We start from the raw sequence: 20,935 nt of genomic DNA, 5'->3' as shown, positions 1-20,935 counted from the left end.
AATAAATATTTTGACTTCTGCGAGGCTGTAAAATATAAATTATTGTGATATTAATCAAAAGACTGCTTTCATAGCTAAAAATTTGGAAAATACCTGAAAGATCTTGTTTTTGTTGGTTATTATCTGTATTTTTCATGAAAATTGCAGATTCGTTTTTCATGTTAAAAGACGAACTAAACATTACAAAGGGGTAGGCATCATTCATATACTACCAATCACTCAGTTGTTGCTGTGCTACTAAAGCAAAATCTCTTCTTTGTATTCATGTAGTAATAGAGCCGACCATTTTTTGGATTTAATATAGGTTCAATGATGCTTAGGTTATTCCGAAGAGAAATGCTAGAGTTCCCGAATTTGTTCCCAAAAATGCTGCATTGCTTGTAATTTTATTAGTTATTTTTTCATGCATGAGATCTTGTATATATATATAAATTTCTCCGATAAAAAAAGGTCATGTGTCATTTGCGAACATTTTCGGGATGTGTTTTGTGATATCTAGCATTACTCAATTCAAAAGTATATTAGTGAACATTTCTTCTTAAAAGAAACCTAGACATCCCTAACAATGAACCAAAATGTCACTTTTGAGTGCTAAATAGTCCAAAATGTCACTTTTGAAAATAATGGTCCAAAATGTCATTTCAAAACAGTACTTCGTCTTCCGTTTTGTATTTTTAGTGCAAAACGGTACGTAGTATTCCGTTTTGGTACTTTAATTTTTTTTTAATATGCAAAACGGTGGTTGAAGTAGCGTTTTGTCTCAAAACGGTACATCATATAGCATTTTGTACCAAAACGGAACTTCATCTACCGTTTTGCGAATAAAAAAAAATTCAAAATGTCAAAACGTTACACGAAGTTCCGTTTTAGATGTTTTACATAAACGGTACACGATGTACCGTTTTGAAGTGATATTTTAGGGCCATTTTTAACCCCAAGTGACATTTAGAGCCACCACCCGACATCCCCTATATGGGGTCCAGGATGAAAAATTTAAAATATTATCTTTTATTCATTTCTATACACTTTACTTTCTCGAATGTTTCATTCATTTCTATATATTTCAAAACTTATCAAAAATAGTAAAAATTTATATTACAAAGAGATATCTGTGAATGCTTAAATAACATTAGTTTCGGAACATGTTATGAAATAGACGATAGATAATTGAGTACCAAAAATGCAGTTTTATGCTACTGTTACACATATCAGGATTCAGCAGGGGTACCAAGTATGCATTTCCGGCCTACTTTCGTTATAAAAACAGGCTAAACGTGTCATAGTAAGGGACGGAAAAGGAGGCATGGTAGTTTCGGTGAGTAGAACGAGGCTCTCTGTCAAAATATAAATTCTTCGTAAAAATGCTTCACCTGTTCGTTCCTCTGGAGTTTGAAGTTGCTGCTGATGAAGTCCATTCTCTACATTGTACAGAAAATACTCGCGACTTATATATCCAGAGCGGTGACTTGTCCACCTCCTCGTTAGAGCAAGTCCAATGCAATGCTATAAGTGATGTCATTTCCATAATTTGAAATAAAATTTCAAAAATTTCAACTACAAAGGAGTTCTATACTTGGATGCAAATATGTATATATGCATTCTTGGTTCTAAATTTGAAACCAATGATGCATTTATGCATCTATGCATCTAGCCACATCATCATATTACTACAAATGAGATGCATGTTGTTGTACTTTAAATGAAATTTAGGGTAAAGTGACCAAAACTTAGGTAAATAAGGAAATATTTGGTTTCAAAATACATCTAGCATTGGAGTTGAAGTTTTGTTTTAGCACCAGATGACACTTTTTGATGCCAAATTATAGTTATTTTGCATCTTGCATTGGACTTGCTCTTACAAGTTCATTGTTATCTATGAAGCCTCCCGTAGCTTGCACTGCAGGATAATTGGCTAGCTGATAAAATCTGGGATCAGGCTGGGGGAGCAACTCACCACTTCTTCCAGCTCCCGATCAAACCTTGCTTCCCATGTATACGAGTTTTCGGTATGTCTCAGTACCCACATTGCCACACCATTACCCGTGTTACTGTTGCGAGGAGTAGATCCTATTAGAGCTACTGATTCTCCGTGTTCTTCCATAATACTGTGATCAACAGAATCAATCTCTCCAGGCAATTGCATTTTTCGGATAATCTCACAACTCAAATCAAAACATATAACTTGATTACCTTGTAGGATATAAGCAACACCGTTAACTAATATCAAAAGTACATTTATCATCTTTCATACCAGCAACATCTTCCACTTTTATGCACTTTCAACTATCTGCGTTCAAACTATAAATATAAACATCGTAAGTGTGTCCGATATAATCAACCTTAATTACCTTGTAATCATCATCGCGATACCCCACTACAAGAAAAACGGGTAAATACGGCCGATTAAAAACCGGTCGTATTTAGTTAAATTCGATCGTTTTCGGTCGTATTTAACTAAATACGACCGGTTTTTAGCCCGGTCGCATTCGCTCGAGTCATATTTAGTAAATCGGTCGTATTTAGTATATGCACGGCTAAATTCGACCGCTTAAATGCGACCGAAAGCGGTCGAATTTGTTTTTCACCTAAAATTTGAAAATCCAGCCCAAAAATTTAATTTTTTTTAAAAAATTAAAAAGTCCGCCTAAACTATAAATTCGACCGTATATGGTTAAAAATATTGTTCTAAATTCGACTGAATGCGGTCGAATTTACTAGCACCAAATTTAAAAAAAAAAAACTCGGCGGAAAATTCTCAGATTCCGGCGAGCTTCAAAAAATCCGGCAACCATTCCGATAACTCCGATATTGCCAAAAATGAGATTTTTTCGATTCAATTTCACACAATAAATCATTTCCAAAATCTAAAACTAACATCACCAACAATACAATCCATTTTCCGATCAAAATGACAACTTTTCCGGCCAAACCCGAAATAATGTAAAATTCGACCAAATTCAACACTCAATATCACAAAACAAAGTCAATAACCTATACAATCAATTATCAATAATTATATTAACATATAACCCAATCAAGAACACAACAAATGATTCAAAAATTATACCAAATCACAAATATCAAGTTTTTAATTCAAAATTTTCACATATATACTCCTACAATTTTCCTAAATTCAAATCCACAATCAAAAATGATATAAAAACACAAAATTTTGAAGACCCATTTAATATTTTATTTAAGAAAATAAAGATAAAAGATAGGTGTTGAGACAGATGTTTGTGCCAATAGAAAATAAAAAGAGGTGGTCGGAGAAAAAGGGGATTGGCCAAAGAAAAGAACGAAAAAGGGGGAGGGAGGGGGTTGAGTGGTGATGGTGAGAGAACAGGGGAGGGGGGAGGGGGTCGGGATTTTTTTTTTTAAAGTAAAATCAGCCGTTGGATTATAATTTAGTGATTGAATTTGGCACGTTGGATCTAAATCACGCGGATCGCTGACATGGACATGCTAAATACGACCGCAATCGGTTGAATTTAGGAGTGTCAGTTTATAAATTTATATATTACGTATTTTCTGTTATAAAATTAAAATCCGAATAATTTCTCTAAAAATATATTGTAATTTGTTAATCTTTTTCTTAAAATATTATAATATTATAATTTATTTTAACAACTCATTTTTCTATTAAAAAATTAAAATTATGATTTTGATCAATTTTATGATAAATTCTATTAACAAAAGTGTGCGGTTAAATTTATAATAATGTTTATTTATACTTTATTTGTAAAAATAATCGAGATCTAATGATTAAAATACATTTTTTTTATCATATCACTAAAATATATAGATCTTAATATCTATAATATTGGATCATTCATAAACATATTTAAAAAAACCAAACATCATTATGGGACTAAACACTAGTAAAAAGTATGGGTCAAACTACTACTTGCCTGTTAAAATAGCAAACCAAATACATTTATTTTATTCTAAATTTTTTATCTATCACTAAAATATATAGATTTTCACATCCTTACGGTTGGATCATTCATAAACATTTTTAAAAAAAATTGAAACATCGGCACGGGACTAAACACCTGTAAGAATAACTAGTCAAACTACTAGTAGAGTACTGTTAAAATAACAAATCAAATACTTTTATTTTTTTCTAAAATTTTTATCATATCATTAAAGTATATAGATCTTGACATCCTTACGGTTGGATCATTCATAAACATTTTTTAGAAAATCGAAACATAGGTACGGGACTAAACACTAGTAAGAATAACTGGTCAAACTACTAGTTGACTGTTAAAATAGCAAAGCAAATACATTTATTTTTTTCTAAAATTATTATCATATCACTAAAATATATAGATTTTGACATCCTTACGGTTGGATTATTCATAAACATTTTTTAAAAAATCGAAACATCGGTATGAGACTAAACACTAATAAGAATTATTGGTTAAACTACTAGTTGACTGTTAAAATAACAAATCAAATACATTTATTTTTTTCTAAAATTTTTATCATATCATTAAAATATATAGATCTTGACATCCTTACGGTTGGATCATTCATAAACATTTTTTAAAAATCGAAACATTGGTACGGGACTAAACACTAGTAATAATAACTGGTTAAACTCCTAGTTGACTATTAAAATAACAAATCAAATACATTTATTTTTTTCTAAAATTTTTATCATATCACTAAAATATATAGATTTTGACATCCTTATGGTTGGATCATTCATAAATATTTTGTAAAAAATCGAAACATCGGTATGAGACTAAACACTAGTAAGAAGTATTGGTCAAACTACTAGTTGACTGTTAAAATAACAAACCAAATACATTTATTTTTTTCTAAAAATTTTATCATATCATTAAAATATATAGATCTTGACATCCTTACGGTTGGATCATTCATAAACATTTTTTAAAAAATCGAAACATTGGTACCGGACTAAACACTAGTAATAATAACTGGTCAAACTGCTAGTTGACTGTTAAAATAGCAAACCAAATACATTTATTTTTTTCTAAAAATTTTATCATATCACTAAAATATATAGATCTTGACATCCTTACGGTTGGATCATTCATAAACATTTTGTAAAAAATCGAAACATTGGTATGAGACTAAACACTAATAAGAAGTATTGGTCAAACTACTAGTTGACTGTTAAAATAACAAATCAAATACATTTATTTTTCTCTAAAAAAATTATCATATCAATAAATTATATAGATCTTGATATCCTTATGGTTGGGTCATTCATAAACAGTTTTTTAAAAATCGAAACATCGGTATGAGACTAAACATTAATAAGAAGTATTGGTCAAACTACTAGTTGACTGTTAAAATAGCAAACTAAATACATTTATTTTTTTCTAAAAATTTTATCATATCACTAAAATATATAGATCTTGACATCCTTACAGTTGGATCATTCATAAACATTTTGTAAAAAATCAAAACATCGGTATGAGACTAAACACTAGTAAGAAGTATTGGTCAAACTACTAGTTGACTGTTAAAATAACAAATCAAATACATTTATTTTTTTCTAATTTTTTTTATCATATCATTAAAATATATATATCTTGACATCCTTACGGTTGGATCATTCATAAATATTTTTTAAAAAATAGAAACATCGGTACGGGACTAAACACTAGTAAGGATAACTGGTCAAACTACTAGTTGACTGTTAAAATAGCAAACCAAATACATTTATTTTTTTCTAAAATTTTTATCATATCACTAAAATATATAGATCTTGACATCCTTACGGTTGGTCTATTCAAAAATATTTTTTTTAAAAAAACAAAAAAATAGTTTGGGACTAAGCACTAGCAAAAAGTAGTGGTCAAACTACTGATTGACTGTTAAAATAGCAAACCAAATACGTTAATTTTTTTTCTAAAATTTATATCATATCACTAAAATATATATAAATCTTAATATTTGTTTCGTGAACAGCTCGATTCGCAAATAACTTGTACAAAGTTAATAAGTTACTTAAATAATTTATTTTAAAAAAATTAAATTCTGAAAATAATTAATATTACCGAATGCATTCATAATAGATAAATACAATTGATTTCTACTAAAATTACAATTTTTAAAAAAGCGGGAAGTTTCCCCCACTTTTGCAACCAATGTTTTAAAAGTTCAGGAAATTTCCCGTCATTTCAAAATATCAAATTCGACCGAAAACAGTTGAATTTAGGAGTGTCAAAAAAAACGCTGGCGGAAAAATTTCCCTCTTTTTTTGGAAAGGCTAAATTCGACCGAATACGGTTGAATTTAGGAGTACTGCTAAATTCAACCGTACACCCATTTTTTTGGTAAGGCTAAATTCGACCGAATGCGGTTGAATTTAGGAGTACGGCTAAATTCAACCGCATACAGTCACATTTGTTGCTAAATTCGACCGCATAAATACGACCGTAATTAAATACGACCGCATGCGGTTGAATTTAGCCGCACCCCTTAAATTCAACGGAAAGGCGTTGAATTTGACCCCGGTTGTATTTAATCGGTTGTATTTAGCCTTGTTTTCTTGTAGTGCCCTAAACACATAGAAGTATATCTTTTACCTGGAATGAATCCACGCGGAGGATCAGGACTAGGAGGAATCAGCTTCTTCCCTTTCCTGATCATGGGATTATATAAAAATATAGGAGGGTTTTCATTTAAGAGATTATAATGAACTGACAGACATAATAACCCGTCACATATTCCATAAATTTCTAAACAATGTCTAATTGACTCTCGACAACATCTATCATTATCCGATTTAAGAACATGATACGATTTTCTATCGACGAGACTTGCTGAGTAGTAGGAATTACATTCTGAGTAACGGGAACTGCAGTATCGTTGTTCATATTTATCGTAATGTGGAAAATTAAATGGCGTATTACCATGAAAAAATGAATCGGGATCACGGTAATTGAGTAAAAAATATCCGTGTGAATTTTTCGATGTTTTTTGATGAGCGCCATAGGCTTTGATGAAGGCCTTATGGCTAATGACTTGATTCCATAATTTGCAAACACACTTCCATTGTACGAGAGACTTGACTGGTTGTGGTAAGAAAATCATCTCCAACAATTCATCTGGTATGTGATTATAAGTGTCCGTCATGGAATAAATTGACTTGAGGTACTCAGAAAATTTATCCAAGAATAGGGTTTGGATGTTGAGGTTGAGGCTCTTAGAACTGGGATAACTTATATCTTCTTCCGTCAAAACTAGTGTTCTAAAAATCGGTCTAGACGCTAGGCGGGGGTAAAACGCCCGACTCGGATCTATGCAGTGATTTAGACGTATTTTTGAAAATAGGGGTTATGCGGGCTACACAGTCAAAAAATCGGTTAAAGGCGGTCTAGGCGGATTTTATTTTATTTTTTTAACATTTTTATGATTTTAATTCATTAATTTCATAATTTCACACAATATCATGCCCATTTATAATATAAAGTAATGCTAAGAAGTACTCCCTCCGTCCCACTAGATTGTTTACGTCACTTTTCAGCACGCTTTTCAATGCTCGTTTAAAGTATACTTCCATAATATTTTTTTTTTAAAAATCTGAAAAAAAGTTTCATGTTTAAACTTTTATTCAAAAAAAATTAAAGAAAAAACATTATGAAACTATACTTTATTGAAACCTCGAAATACGTGCAAACAGTGTACGTAAACTATTCAGCGGGACGGAGGGAGTAACAAGTAATCTAATATATTTATTTTCTCACTTAAAATATAAAAATGACATATTATAATTAATTTAGAAGTGAGAATTAAAATATAGTTAATATTGTAAACTTAATAATTAGTACATAACAAATGCCACATGTATAAATATTATTTAATACCATTCTAATTTCTTTTGTCAAACAAATATTTGATATATTGATCATTATATAATTATGAAAATTATAAATAATATTTATAATTTTCCGATTAATATTCCGATTAATCGGTACAATTAATCTTTGACTTGCCGATTAATTTCTCGAAGGTACCCTCGACGCCTTGAAACGCCTAGCGACTTCTGGAACACCGATCAAAACTACTATATACTAGTATTTTCTTGGCAGGGTTTTACTAGGGTTTGGTATTATTTTTTTGAGAGAGGGTTTTGTATTAAGGTCATTCACACAAACACACATATATATATATAGTAAAAAATGGAAAATTTATTGGAATTATTCATTTTTTTTAATTTCTGCCCACTTTTGAAAATCTATACTAAATTATAATAACCAGAATGTGGTTTAATTTTATGCATTTTTTTGATCGATTTGGTTATTCCCGATCATGATTGTCAGATCTTCTTAATTAAATAATCAGAACCTTAAAAGAATATATACTACTCAAGTTCTCAGATTCGAATCCGGCCAATAACAAATATTTTAATTATTATATACTAAAATATAATAACCGGAATTATATATAATTTGGTATACATTTTTTTGGTTGGTTTGGTTATCACCGGTCATGACTGTTAGATCTTTTTAATTAAATAATCAGAACCGATAGATCCAAATATTAAAAAATATATATACTACTGAAATTCTTAGGTTCGAATCACGTCAATAACAAATATTTATATTATTATTTATCCACTACTTAAATTTTCAAGTTCGAATCCCGCTAATAGTAAATTTTTATATTATTAATTATACATTACCGAAGTTCTGAGTTCACAAATAACAAACAGTTATATTTTATTTATAAAGATACAAATAAGATTAATAGTTCAGTTCTCTGCTATGTCTATTTTATCAATGACCCAAGTTTCGAATACTCACAATAATATTATTAAAATTTTATATTTTATATTTATTTTTAGTTTTAAACAATACATGCAATCAATTAAATTGAGACTATAATTATTATTAGTGACATTTCAATATTAAAATTACAATTTAAAAGTATAATTTTACCGATGAAAATATACATTTAAAAAACCAGTGTCTCACACAGGTTTTAAATTAAACTATATTTTTATATAATAACCGAAATATGATATATTTTTGTTCAACGATTATTCACTTATTTTGGTTATTAAAAATAAAAATAAATAGTGTTATTCACATGCTAAACTACCAAATTGCTAAAATACGACCAAAACGTCTTAAATTGCGATCACAATTTTTTCCTAATTATTTTATTTTTTATTATAAACTTATAATTAATATAAATTTATATAAATACCTTAAAATCAATATATATTTCGATAAACAAAATTTAAAATTATTTAAATATAAACAATATTCGTGCCTCGTACGAAATTTAAACCAGTATTTGTAAAGATGAATATAATGTAACGAATCAAATGCAATCAAAGCGACATACATTTTCCTGAAAATTAATCGAGGTTTTTTTGGATTGCATTTGATTATATCAACTTTCATTTAACTGCCAAGGCGTTTGTTTCCAACAAAATTCATATATTGTTGACAAAAAAAGTATATTTGCAAAACAAATTCAAAATTTTCAAAAAGCCTCCAAAAAATAATCTAATATGCAAAAGTATGAAAGTCACATGGGTTAATCTTTAACAATAATGTTATATGTATCAAATGGCTTAACTTTAACAATAATGTTATATATATCAAATGGGTCCCCAAAATGAGTATCATATATTATTGTTATACTTATTTAAAAAGATTGATAACAATTTATCAAATTTAAAAGATTTTCTTCGATTTTAATTGTTCTTTGATTTTGACGGAGTCAATACAAAAATCTTGCAGAGTCTTGATAATTTTATAATTTTTTTAGAAATTTTTTAAATTCTCATGTATTTTATAGAGATTTCAAAAGATTAAAAATGTCCTAGAAAATTTCTTAAAATCCACAATATTTTCAAATAAAAAAACATCCACGGACTTTCGAATACCATCAAATTTTGATGGATTTTTAAAAATCCAAATTGAATATCATCAGATTTCAGTAGAGTTTTTAAAATCTAAATTGAATATATTCATATTTTAAAAAACTTTTTCTAATCTTTATTTAATACCATGAGATTTTAAACGATTTTTTAACATCTCAATTGAATACCTAAATTTAAAGAATTCAACAAAATTATTTAAAATCTTTATTGAATACACCCCTCGTAGTGTTTTCTAATGATATAATTAATAATTTTTTAATCAAGTTACGTAATTACATATATACCCCTCATGCATTAATATCAAAAAGCCTTTATACTCATGTAATTTGGGTGAGTACGTAATTAGATGTATCAATTTTATTATTTAATAATATTAATTCACATAAATTTTATCAAAAAATTATCCCAAATTCTAGCAAAACAAATTTCAGTACCCAGTTTGTTATTTCTAGCACTACCCCAAACTTAAAAGCAACTCTAAGAATAATAAATACTCTCCTGACAAAAAAGTACTCCCTCCGTCCCAAAATGATGTTCCTATATTGACTTTCGGTACTGTTCACGGTAAGCGATTGACTACTAATTTACGTCTAATCTATAATATCAAATATAGTCATGAGTGATCTCGTTGGATTCGTATTTATCAATACTTTACTACAGTGAAATTTTTATATTTAATACTAATACGAATTTAAAGATATTAACGATCAAAAGTGTGCATTGGTAAACGTGTCCAATATAAAGAGAAAACGTTTTTAGGGGTTTTTAGGGACGGAGGAGTAATAAATATCCTAAATATATTGTATTTACACCCCTAGTATTTAGGATTTTCACCGAGCAAAACATGGACCATTTCTGTCTACTTGTTAGAGCTGGTATATTACGTCATATCATTCTGGCGGTGTTTAAACGGAATTTGAGAAGAGATAATTGCATTTTGCGTCCCTCATATTTAGTTAAAAATCAATTTTATATATTTATTTTCATAAATTGTAATTTGCATCTATTACTTTGAAATCCGCTTCAATATGCAGCTTTTTTGCTTAATTTTTAAGTCCTAATTGTTATCTCCAACAATATATCTCATCTTTTCTCTTTAATAATAAATTATATATGTTGTTGAAGACAAAAATTTGGGCAAAAAAATTAACAAAACTTGACAAAAAGGGTGCAACTTGAAGCGAAATTTAAAATAGGGGATACAAACTACAATGTATGAAAATAAATGTACGAAATTGATCTTTGATCAAATATAAAGGTACAAAATGTAATTCTCTCAATTTGAGAATTGACATGCAAAATCCTAATATGTCAGACACTTGCACCAAAAACATATATTACTGGACAAGAACATAGCTTTTGACCACATGTTATTTGCATTATATATTGTATTTTTTAAAAAATAATATGCAATCCTGTATTTTATTTTTGTTCTGAAAATTCATTATATATTATTTTTACTCAAAATCATAAAAAGCTGCCAACTAGAGTGAGAATGGAAAATAACAGGATAATATTTAAGTTTTCGAGTTAATCAAATCGAGTTTAACCAAATGTATGGTACAATTATTGTGATATAAATGATCATTACAAATAATTTTGAAACCGTTTAAATCATAGATTTCGATATTTTCGTAATGAAAGTATATCTACTTGAAGTGGGCTTATACTAAGTTTGTACACAAGGCCCAACAAATATTAACCCAAAATTTATCCATTTGCGTACAGTTACTGGACTGGATAATACTTTCATCTATCCGTGGGCTTCTTAAACCCTAGTTTGCTACCTACTAAATAATTGCATCCTCCCGCCCTAAAATATAAATTTTATTTAATCTTTTTGCACACATACTTAGAAGTTTAAAAAGATACAAGTGCAATTAATCTTAAATTATAACTAGTTTACTATGCCGCGCGGTTCGCAGTGGCCTTCTAAAATGATGTTTCGCTTTTTTTTATTCGGTCTTAACCATTCTGAAATTATAAATTATAAATATAAATATATCAAGAAGTTTAAAAGGCCGTTTTCTCATGTTTACTTCAATGAGCTGATCTCTCATTTTTCACAAATCTAGTATAATAAAGTATATTATTTATTAGTCAATAATCAATCTAATATTTTTTTATTTAAGAATAAAAAAATTACAAAAGTTTGCAATATATATATATATATATATTAGAATACCAACTCACCGTCCTCGACTTTTCCTCTACATAAGTATAATATAATGATATATCAATTTTAAAAAATATTGAGAAAACATATATATATATATAGTTGTCTTTGTAATATTTCATAAGCTAAAAAAAATATAGGAAAATATAATATAATAAATTAATTTTAGTAGAAAGAGAAATTGTGTTAAAAAAATTAGGAGAATATCATGATGGTATGTTGATTTAAAGCGAAAAAATTTTTAGGAAAATATCATGATAGTTTATTGATTTTAAAAGATGTACACATTCCTAGAAAAATATAATATAGTAAGTTGATTTTAAAAGAAGAACTCACATTAAAAAAATAGAAGAATATAAAAATGGTATGTTTATTTGAAGAAAGTAGAAGTTTTAGGAGAATATAATGATGGTAACTTGATTTCAAAAATCTTAATGGAAGCTGTTATAGAAATTTTAAGATAATATTTAAAGAGAAACTAGAAGTTTTAGGAGAATATTATGATGGTAAGTTGATGTAAAAAATCTTAATAGAAGATGTTGTAGAAACTTTATGAGATTATTACGAATGATGATAATATATTTCGGAGAATATAAGGTAATTGTAGTTTGTGATATTTATTAACTCAAATAATTGAGAAAATTAGATAAATGGAATAAGACGATTTGAGAGGTGTCACCTAAACGGTCTCGTCTTCTCCTTAATATAAGTACTAGTCGACATAGCCGCACAGCGGCCCTTAAAAAATATTTTAACAAATTTCATATTAAGATTATTTAAGAAAAACATAAAATAAAATATAATAAATTAACTATTCATAATCATTGCTTTGTTAAGCCGACACCCGTTAATCCGTTATAATATACATAATAAAACAAAACTGTGAACATATTTCTCCGTGATACCAAATTATATCGCGTCTTCTTAAGTCAATAATGATTATACTAATTATGATATTTTGCTAGACTGACGCCCGTTTTAATAAAAAAAGACTAATGAATTAAAATAAAATATTAACTAATATTATAATTTAGATAAAATTTAGTTTGAACCATTCTCCCGTCAAACACTGTTAGGAATATGTGTATTAGTTTGATGATAAGTTCAGCAAAACACTTAAGTAAAAATCTAGTGTTTGTAGCCTCAACGGATAAGACCATCTTGGCTATCCGTTGAAGGAGTAGCCTTACTTAGCAATAAGTTTGGTATTGTAGCACATCTCACTCTCTGGTTTCAAGCTGTAATTCTTAGATGTTGTTAGGAGATAATCAGTCATGTTGACTACTAATGGATGTACAAGTAGGAGGGCTAATTGTAAATATTTCATGCCTTGTAATTTTTTATAAGTGAAGAAGTGTCAACTGATATTGAAGACCTTCAACGGATAAGAAACTAAGCTTCAACGGATGTCTCTAACGCTTCAACGGATAAGTGCTTCAACGGATAAAACTTCAACTGCTAGAGCATCAACGGATAAAGCCATCAACGGATGCACTGCTAGAGCATCAACGGATAAAGCCATCAACGGATGAAAGCTTCAACGGATGCTCAGTCTCATAGCAGTTGATAGTGACAGTTAACAAAGCTGACAGAGGCACATGGATTGACAGAGATGTGGTAGCATATTTCAGGAACAACAGAAAAAGCAGCCGTTTTTAGTCTGGTTCAAAATGGAAAGTCAACAGATAATTCCATATTACACTGGATAAAAAAAATGGAACAGAAATAAGTGGAGAACTATTGTCTTATTGTACTTTATCTTTGTCTTCACTTGTAAACTTGATGTTATATAAACCAAGTAATAGCTAGTAATTAGATATGAATTTTCCCTGAGCTGTTTAGAAATATCAAGAGAGAAAATCATCTAGTTTGTACTAGGAAGCAGCTGTGATTTAATTTTGAATCACAGATTTTCTGAAATAACACATCTCTGGTGGAACAACAAATCCACCAGAAAAGTTTTTAAGTTCTTTGTGTTCATTTCATTTGTGTTTAAATATATATCTGTCTGCATCAGCTCCAAGCAATTCACACACATTTGATCACTCAAACACTTAGTCTTACAAATTGCTCAAAACTTGAAAAAGTTTTGAGATTTACATTCAACCCCCCCCCCCTTCTGTAAATCTCATTGTTAGTCCACTGGGAATAACAAACACAATACTAATAAAAATAATTATGATTTAGATAAAAATTAGTTTAAGCCGTACTCTCGTCAAACACAATACTAATAAAAAAATTATTATAATATAAATAAGATTTACTTGAATTTTATTTTCTAAAATATAGGACTATATAAGGAAGTTTCTAGTTTTTGAATTAAAATTTGGGAGCTCAAAAAAAAGATAATATAATTGAAGTGATTTTAGAACTCACGATATTTTTCTTTATATATATAAAGAAGATATATATATAAATATAATTTTTATAACACTTGTCTTTTATAAGTACCTAAAAATTAGAAACCCTAAAAGGAAAATTTAAATTTTTATATTAAAAAATACAGATGTTCTAGAAAAAAAGATATATGTGATTCATATTACATCTCCCGAAGGTATATTTTATATATATCCAGAATAGTACTTTATATAATATGTTTGTACTTCAAATTAAATAGAGATTTATGATTTCAGTCAGTTGACAAAAAGATATAATATGTTTAAACAAATTTTAAGTATGATTGATTTTCTAAATATTTATTATCTTCTCTATTAATTCAAATTTATATACTCTTTTATATAATAGGTTTGAGCTTCAAAATTAAATAAGAAATTACGATTTAAGTTAGTTGAACAAAAGGTAAATTTTGTATATATAAATTCTAAATAGGATTGACTTCTAAATACTTATTATCTTCTCTACTAATTCGAATAACACAAATTCTAAATATGAATGGCTTCAAAATATTTATTATCTTTCCTATTAATTCGAATAACCATATTCTAAATAGAATTGATTTCTAAATATTTATTACCTTCCCTATTAATTCGAATGTATATAAAGAAATTTAATTTTAAAATAGAGAAAATCTAGAAAATAGATTAACAATTTTCAGACAATTATGGAGCTCCCTGGGATTTTTCTTTATATATATATTGATGATTTTTATATCAAATTAGAGTTTGCATTTCAAAACATTTTTTGAAACAAAAATTAAGAATTTTTGATGAATTTAATTACGTATTTTTTTATTTTTTTTGTCACCAAATAAAAGCTATCATTAAACTTCCAAATCTTTTAATAATACATTATGAAAATCCGAGTGGGCTTTATCCACTCTCCATATACGCTCAGCTATTAAACTACTATGTCTCGCTATATAGTGAGCCACATTGTTTGCAGAACGTCTAACAAATCTCAAAGATACATTACGATCTTTTAGCTCCTCAAGAGCATACTTGCACTCTTCTATTTATCTCTCAAAGTATGACAGAAGAGTTGTGCTGCTACGAATTACTTGGACAGCTACCAGGCAATCCGTTTCAACAACAACATTGCTCTACTCCTTCTTTTTAGTCCAGCTGAGAGCTTCCCTGATACCTATTGCTTCTGCCATCTCCGGATTTACACTACCCTGGATGCACTTGGAGAATGCTTCTACTGAAAGGAATATGTCCTAAGTCCAATCATGTATAAGGATTTAGGAATAACTTTTATGTAATATGTTTTCATTTCATTGATATTAATAAAAGACTTGTTTTGTTTTTATTACGGGCTTTATCTATTTAAGTGTTTAAATAAGATATATCATAGTTTAGAGTAAAGCTTTTTATGGATTATGATGAGATCATAATAGTGAGAACTAAAAAGATGATAACTCTAAACTTAAATAGTTCCTGGTCATAGGATTACTAACCGGTAATTAATAATCTGTAAAGATCGGTACATACTATGCTTGCTTCATTATGAAGGATGTCTGTTCTCATAGACATTTGTGTGGTGACACTATAGCTAGTATGTAGGTGCTTATTATAGAATAAGTTCACTGAACAAGACTCGCACAGCTGAACAACTGATGGAGTTCACTCACGTGTCAGCAGTTGTTCACATAGTGATAGTTGTACAAGTATCCTTAGACTTGAGGTCATCATAGTCATCTTGTGTACACGTCTCCAGGGACAATTATTAGGGCTCTTCTGGGTATAAGAATTTATACACGAAGATAGTGTATGATCAATAAAGGATCTACCCCTTCCAGTGAAGGAAGCGAATGTTCAAGGCTGATCCACTTATGCTAGTTCAGGAATCTCTGGCCAGAGTGAATGAAATTAGAAAGGAGTTTCTAATTTGCATAGAACTACGCATAGTAAATGGTAAGCAAGTGATTGAATTAGATAGGCTTGACACGAGATCCATGCCTTGTATTTAATCGGGACATTGTAGGGTAGAAGGAGTTTATTGTACGGTAACTATTCACTGAATAGGTTCTTGATATTCTAAGCAGTGAATTCATATTATCCGGATAGTCGCGATATGCTGAGAAGTATTCCTCACGATGTAGAGTAAATGTGATTAATTAATTAATCATATTTAATAAATTAGAGAATTTATATAAATAATGATAAAATAGTTTTATTATTATTTATTTCTACTACCGGCTTAATATTGAACCTACAGGGTCACACCATAAAAGGAGAATGATTTAATGGTGGAGGAATTAATTAATAATGGCTAATAATTATTTATTTATGAAATAAATAATTAATTGGAAAATTTAATAATTAATTAAATGAGATTTAATTGATTATAAATTAATTAAGAAAAGTTCTTAATATTATTAATTAAAGGATTTAATTTTTGGAAATTAAATCAAGAGAGAGAATTATTTCTAAAGTGTTTAGAAAAAGGATTAATGATTAAAAGGTGTTTTAATTATTAATGAGAATAATAAATGGGATAATAATAATAATATTTATGGGAAAATTTCAGCTGAAAATTTTGCCTATAAATACACTATTATAGACCCTAATTTTATTCTAACTCACACAAAACCCAAAAAGTTTGGAAAACCCAATTCTCTCCACCTCCTTCCTCCTCTTTAACATCGTTTTCTTGGTGGATACCGGTGGAGTGCTTCACACTTGAGGAGCAACTGCTAAGGATCTCTGATCGTTGTCTCCGAATTATTTTAAAGGTTAGATTCGATCCCTCGAATTTTTATTCATGATCTGTATGCTTTTATTTGGATTTTATATGTGTAAAAGTGTTTTGTCATGCCCCCGCTGCGTTTAAAATCCAACATCTACCAACTCACCTGCATGATTTCTCGCCACTCTGGAGTAACTAAAGCATTTTGAAGCCTCGAAAATAGCCGCGTCAGTGTTGATCTTAATCGTATTATCATCTGGGACCTTCCAGCGCTCATCACCATCTACTTGTGTTAAATAACCAAGAGATGTATCGAAGAGTTTATTCTGAGCGCTCAACCATTGATTAAGAGAAGATTTCGCTAACACAACTGCCTCTGCAACCTCCATGCCTCGTTGATTCCAAACCAAGTGATTTCTACATTTCCACACTGCCCAACACAGCATAACCATTCTCTGAACATCCATTCCTTTATACTGATTAAAAACATCCTTTAACCAGTTTGCAAAACTGTTAATATTCGTCTCTATAACCACCTTGTTTATACTGATAAAGCAAGCAGAAGCAAATGAACATGTGACTAAAACATGAAAGATGGATTCATTTTCTGTATTACAAACCGGACACAAATCATTCACCATTACCCTTTTTTCTTTTAGACGGTATTTTGTAGGTAAACAATCTGATGCAGCACTCCAAAGAAAATGTTTGACTTTTACCGGAATTTTTAAGTTCCATAGACTTCTCCAAAAGCCAGAGTTGTCGCTAGCATGAGCCTCACCTCGATAATCTTGCAGTAAAGAATAGGCTGACTTGATTGAGTAATTCCCCAGCTTCTCCCTTCTCCAGTACCATGAGTCTTCAGTACTATGCTGTATAGGAATGCCAAGAATTAAATTCGCCTCCCTGTCATTGAAAGTATCCAGAATCAAATTAATATTCCACTGGTTATTGCTATTCATTAAAGACGACACTGTACTTCTTTCAATGGCTTCACTTCTGGTGTGAACATATGGGTCTGTTTAACTCGGCAACCATGGGTCTGACACAATATTAATACTATCCCCTTTACCAATTCTGCAACGAAGGCATGATTTCAATATTTGTCGTGCCTCCATTATAGTCCTCCAAATATAGTTAGGGCTACTCCCTATAATAGTGTTTATAAAAGTACCTCTAGGGTAGTATCTAGCTTTATATAGTCTATTGGCGAGACTTTCCGGATAACAAATGAGCCTCCATCCTTGCTTCCCCAGCAGAGCAATGTTGAATGCATGAATTTGACGGAAACCGAGACCACCTTCACCTTTTCTTTTACTCAGCTTCTCCCACGACTTTTGGTGAATGCCTTTCTTTTTGTCTCCTGAAGAACTTCACCAAAATTTATTAATTAGTTGCTCTAAATCTTTACAAAGCTCCTTAGGGAGTAAAAATACACTCATGGCGTAGTTTGGAACAACCTGTACCATGGTTTTTAGCAAAATCTCCTTCCCCCCTTTGAATTTAACAACTTATCCCAACCCTGAATTCGAGAGCTCATCTGGTTTTTTAAATAACCCAGAACTGCTGTCTTCTTTCTCATCATAGTATTTGGCAGACCTAAGTAAGTTGTATCCTCGTCTGCTTCATTAAAACCTAGAACTGATTTCACTTCATTCTTCGTTTGATCATCAGTGTTACAGCTGTAGAAGACGGAGGATTTTTCAGCATTAATTTTCTGGCCTGATGCAATTTCAAACTTGTTTAAAATCTCCTGGACTCGACATGCCGCATCATTATTTGCTCTGCAATACACATAAGTGTCATCGGCAAAAAACATATGAGAAATTACCGGAGCTCCTCTAGCGACTTGAATCCCCTTGAAAATTTTCCTCTGTTCATAATTTCTAATGATCGCAGTCAGCCCCTCTATACATATCAAAAATAAATAAGATGACAAGGGGCCGCCTTGACGCAAACCTCTTTGTGGAAGAATATGACCAAACTCACGACCCGCATGGCTGATCTGGTATCTAGCGGAAGAAACACATTCCATGAACAAGTTTACAAGCCTGATATTAAAACCAAGCTTAGACAGAGCCGCCTTTAGAAAATTCCACTCTACCCGATCATAGGCCTTGCTAATATCGAGTTTAAGGGCCATCCATCTAGATTTTCCTTGAGCCTTCCTCTTCATATAATGCATGACTTCATATGAAATAATGATATTATCTGTTATGAGCCTTCCTGAGATGAATGCGCTTTGAGTATCTGAAATAACATTATCAATGACTCCCTTCATTATGTTAGCCAAGACTTTCGAGCATATCTTATAAACCACGTTACACAGAGATATTGGACGAAGATCTTGCATTGCCATCAGATTCTTCTTTTTAGGCACAAGCACTATATTTGTGTCAGCCAGTTTATCAGGGAGTCTACAGGTATTAAAGAAATCTTTAACCAACTGGACAACATCTTTTCCCACAATACACCAAAATTTCTGATAAAATGCAGGACTCATACCGTCAGGCCCCGGAGATTTATCGGGGTGCATATTATACAACGCAGCTTTTACTTCTTTGTCATCTACTGGTCTAAGCAATTCTTCATTTTGAGAAGCTGAAATTCTTTGCGACATACAGTTAAGCACGTCCTCCCAATCTGTATTAGAAGACTGAAATAAGTTATCAAAGTACTCAGTCATTGTATCTTGCAACCCATGGTCCCAATCCACTATCTGCCCCTCTTTGTTCTGCAGCTTTGAAATCAGATTTAACTTTCTCCTTTTTCTAGATGATGCGTGAAAGTACTTACTATTCCGATCACCTTCTTTCAGCCATAGTTGCTTGGACATTTGTTTCCAGAAGGTTTCTTGCTGAATATAGATCTCAGACAACTTCTTGACCTCGTTCACATACCTTTCTACAGATTCTTCATCCCTTCGACCCTTCAAAGTTTTTAAGATCCTCTTACTTTCTTTTATTCGGCACTTAAAGCTACATGTTATCTCCTGTCCCCACTGGTATAAGGAAGCAACACATTGAGCAATTTTTATCTGCAGAGATTTTCCTTCATCAATATTCCACACGTCCGTCACCACACCTGCTTGCACATGGGTTCCCGGAGCCATGCGTTTTCGATTCTAAATCTCTTGACGTGGACTGAGTGAACGATTTTGCGCATTTCTAGCAAGATTGCACTATGATCAGATGGAGTTACCTCAAAATTTATAAGCTTTGCGTCCTTGAAATTATTCATAAAACTCATTGATACTAGAGTTCTGTCAAGTCTGACTTCGATCCAACCATCTTCTCCATGCTTTCTCTCCCATGTAAATGGATACCCCTGTAAACACAAGTTTGTAAGACCACAGTCGTCTAGAACTTCTTGAAAACCACGGATTAACCATCTAGGATAAGGCCTCCCTCCTTTTTTATCCGCTTGACTGAGGACGTTGAATTATATATATATATATATATATATTTCTTTATATATAAAGAAGATATATATATATATAATTCTTGTGAGTTCTAAAATCATTTCAATTATATTATCTTTTTTTTTGAGCTCCCAAATTTTAATTCAAAAACTGCTCCCAAATTTTAATTCAAAAACTAGAAACTTCCTTATATAGTCCTATATTTTAGAAAATAATATTCAAGTAAATCTTATTTGAATTATAATAATTTTTTTATTAATATTGTGTTTGACGAGAGTGCGGCTTAAACTGATTTTTATCTAAATCATAATTATTTTTATTAGTATTGTGTTTGACAAGAGAATGGTTGAAACTAAATTTTATCTAAATT

The 20,935-nt window shown here is 30.3% G+C and overlaps 1 protein-coding gene across 1 annotated transcript; it reads right to left on the bottom strand.

Annotated features, from left to right (window-relative positions):
• Nucleotides 1–1,912: 1,912 nt before the first annotated feature.
• LOC141720107 (uncharacterized) lies at nucleotides 1,913–20,256 on the bottom strand. Its single transcript, XM_074522462.1, has 4 exons — nucleotides 18,702–20,256; nucleotides 18,319–18,507; nucleotides 17,311–18,162; nucleotides 1,913–2,217 (listed from the first exon to the last, which is right to left on the bottom strand). The coding sequence occupies exons 1-4, from the start codon at nucleotides 20,254–20,256 to the stop codon at nucleotides 1,913–1,915; spliced, it is 2,901 nt and encodes a 966-aa protein (XP_074378563.1).
• Between the last annotated feature and the right edge of the window lie 679 nt (nucleotides 20,257–20,935).

This window comes from Apium graveolens, chromosome 4 (assembly GCF_009905375.1).
Source record: "Apium graveolens cultivar Ventura chromosome 4, ASM990537v1, whole genome shotgun sequence".
Lineage (NCBI taxonomy): Eukaryota > Viridiplantae > Streptophyta > Magnoliopsida > Apiales > Apiaceae > Apium > Apium graveolens.
This window is presented reverse-complemented; position numbering and strand designations above follow the sequence as displayed.

Bases quoted from the DNA above. Each gene is read 5' to 3' on its own strand.
- LOC141720107 (XM_074522462.1), bottom strand. From the start codon at position 20,256: ATGGCTCCGGGAACCCATGTGCAAGCAGGTGTGGTGACGGACGTGTGG. The intron at 18,508-18,701 runs GTTATTTAAAAA...GAAGTTCTTCAG, and splicing joins AAAGAAGACAGCAGTTCTGG to GAGACAAAAAGAAAGGCATT. The intron at 2,218-17,310 runs GTGAGTTGGTAG...TTTTGATATTAG, and splicing joins AGTGGCGAGAAATCATGCAG to TTAACGGTGTTGCTTATATC.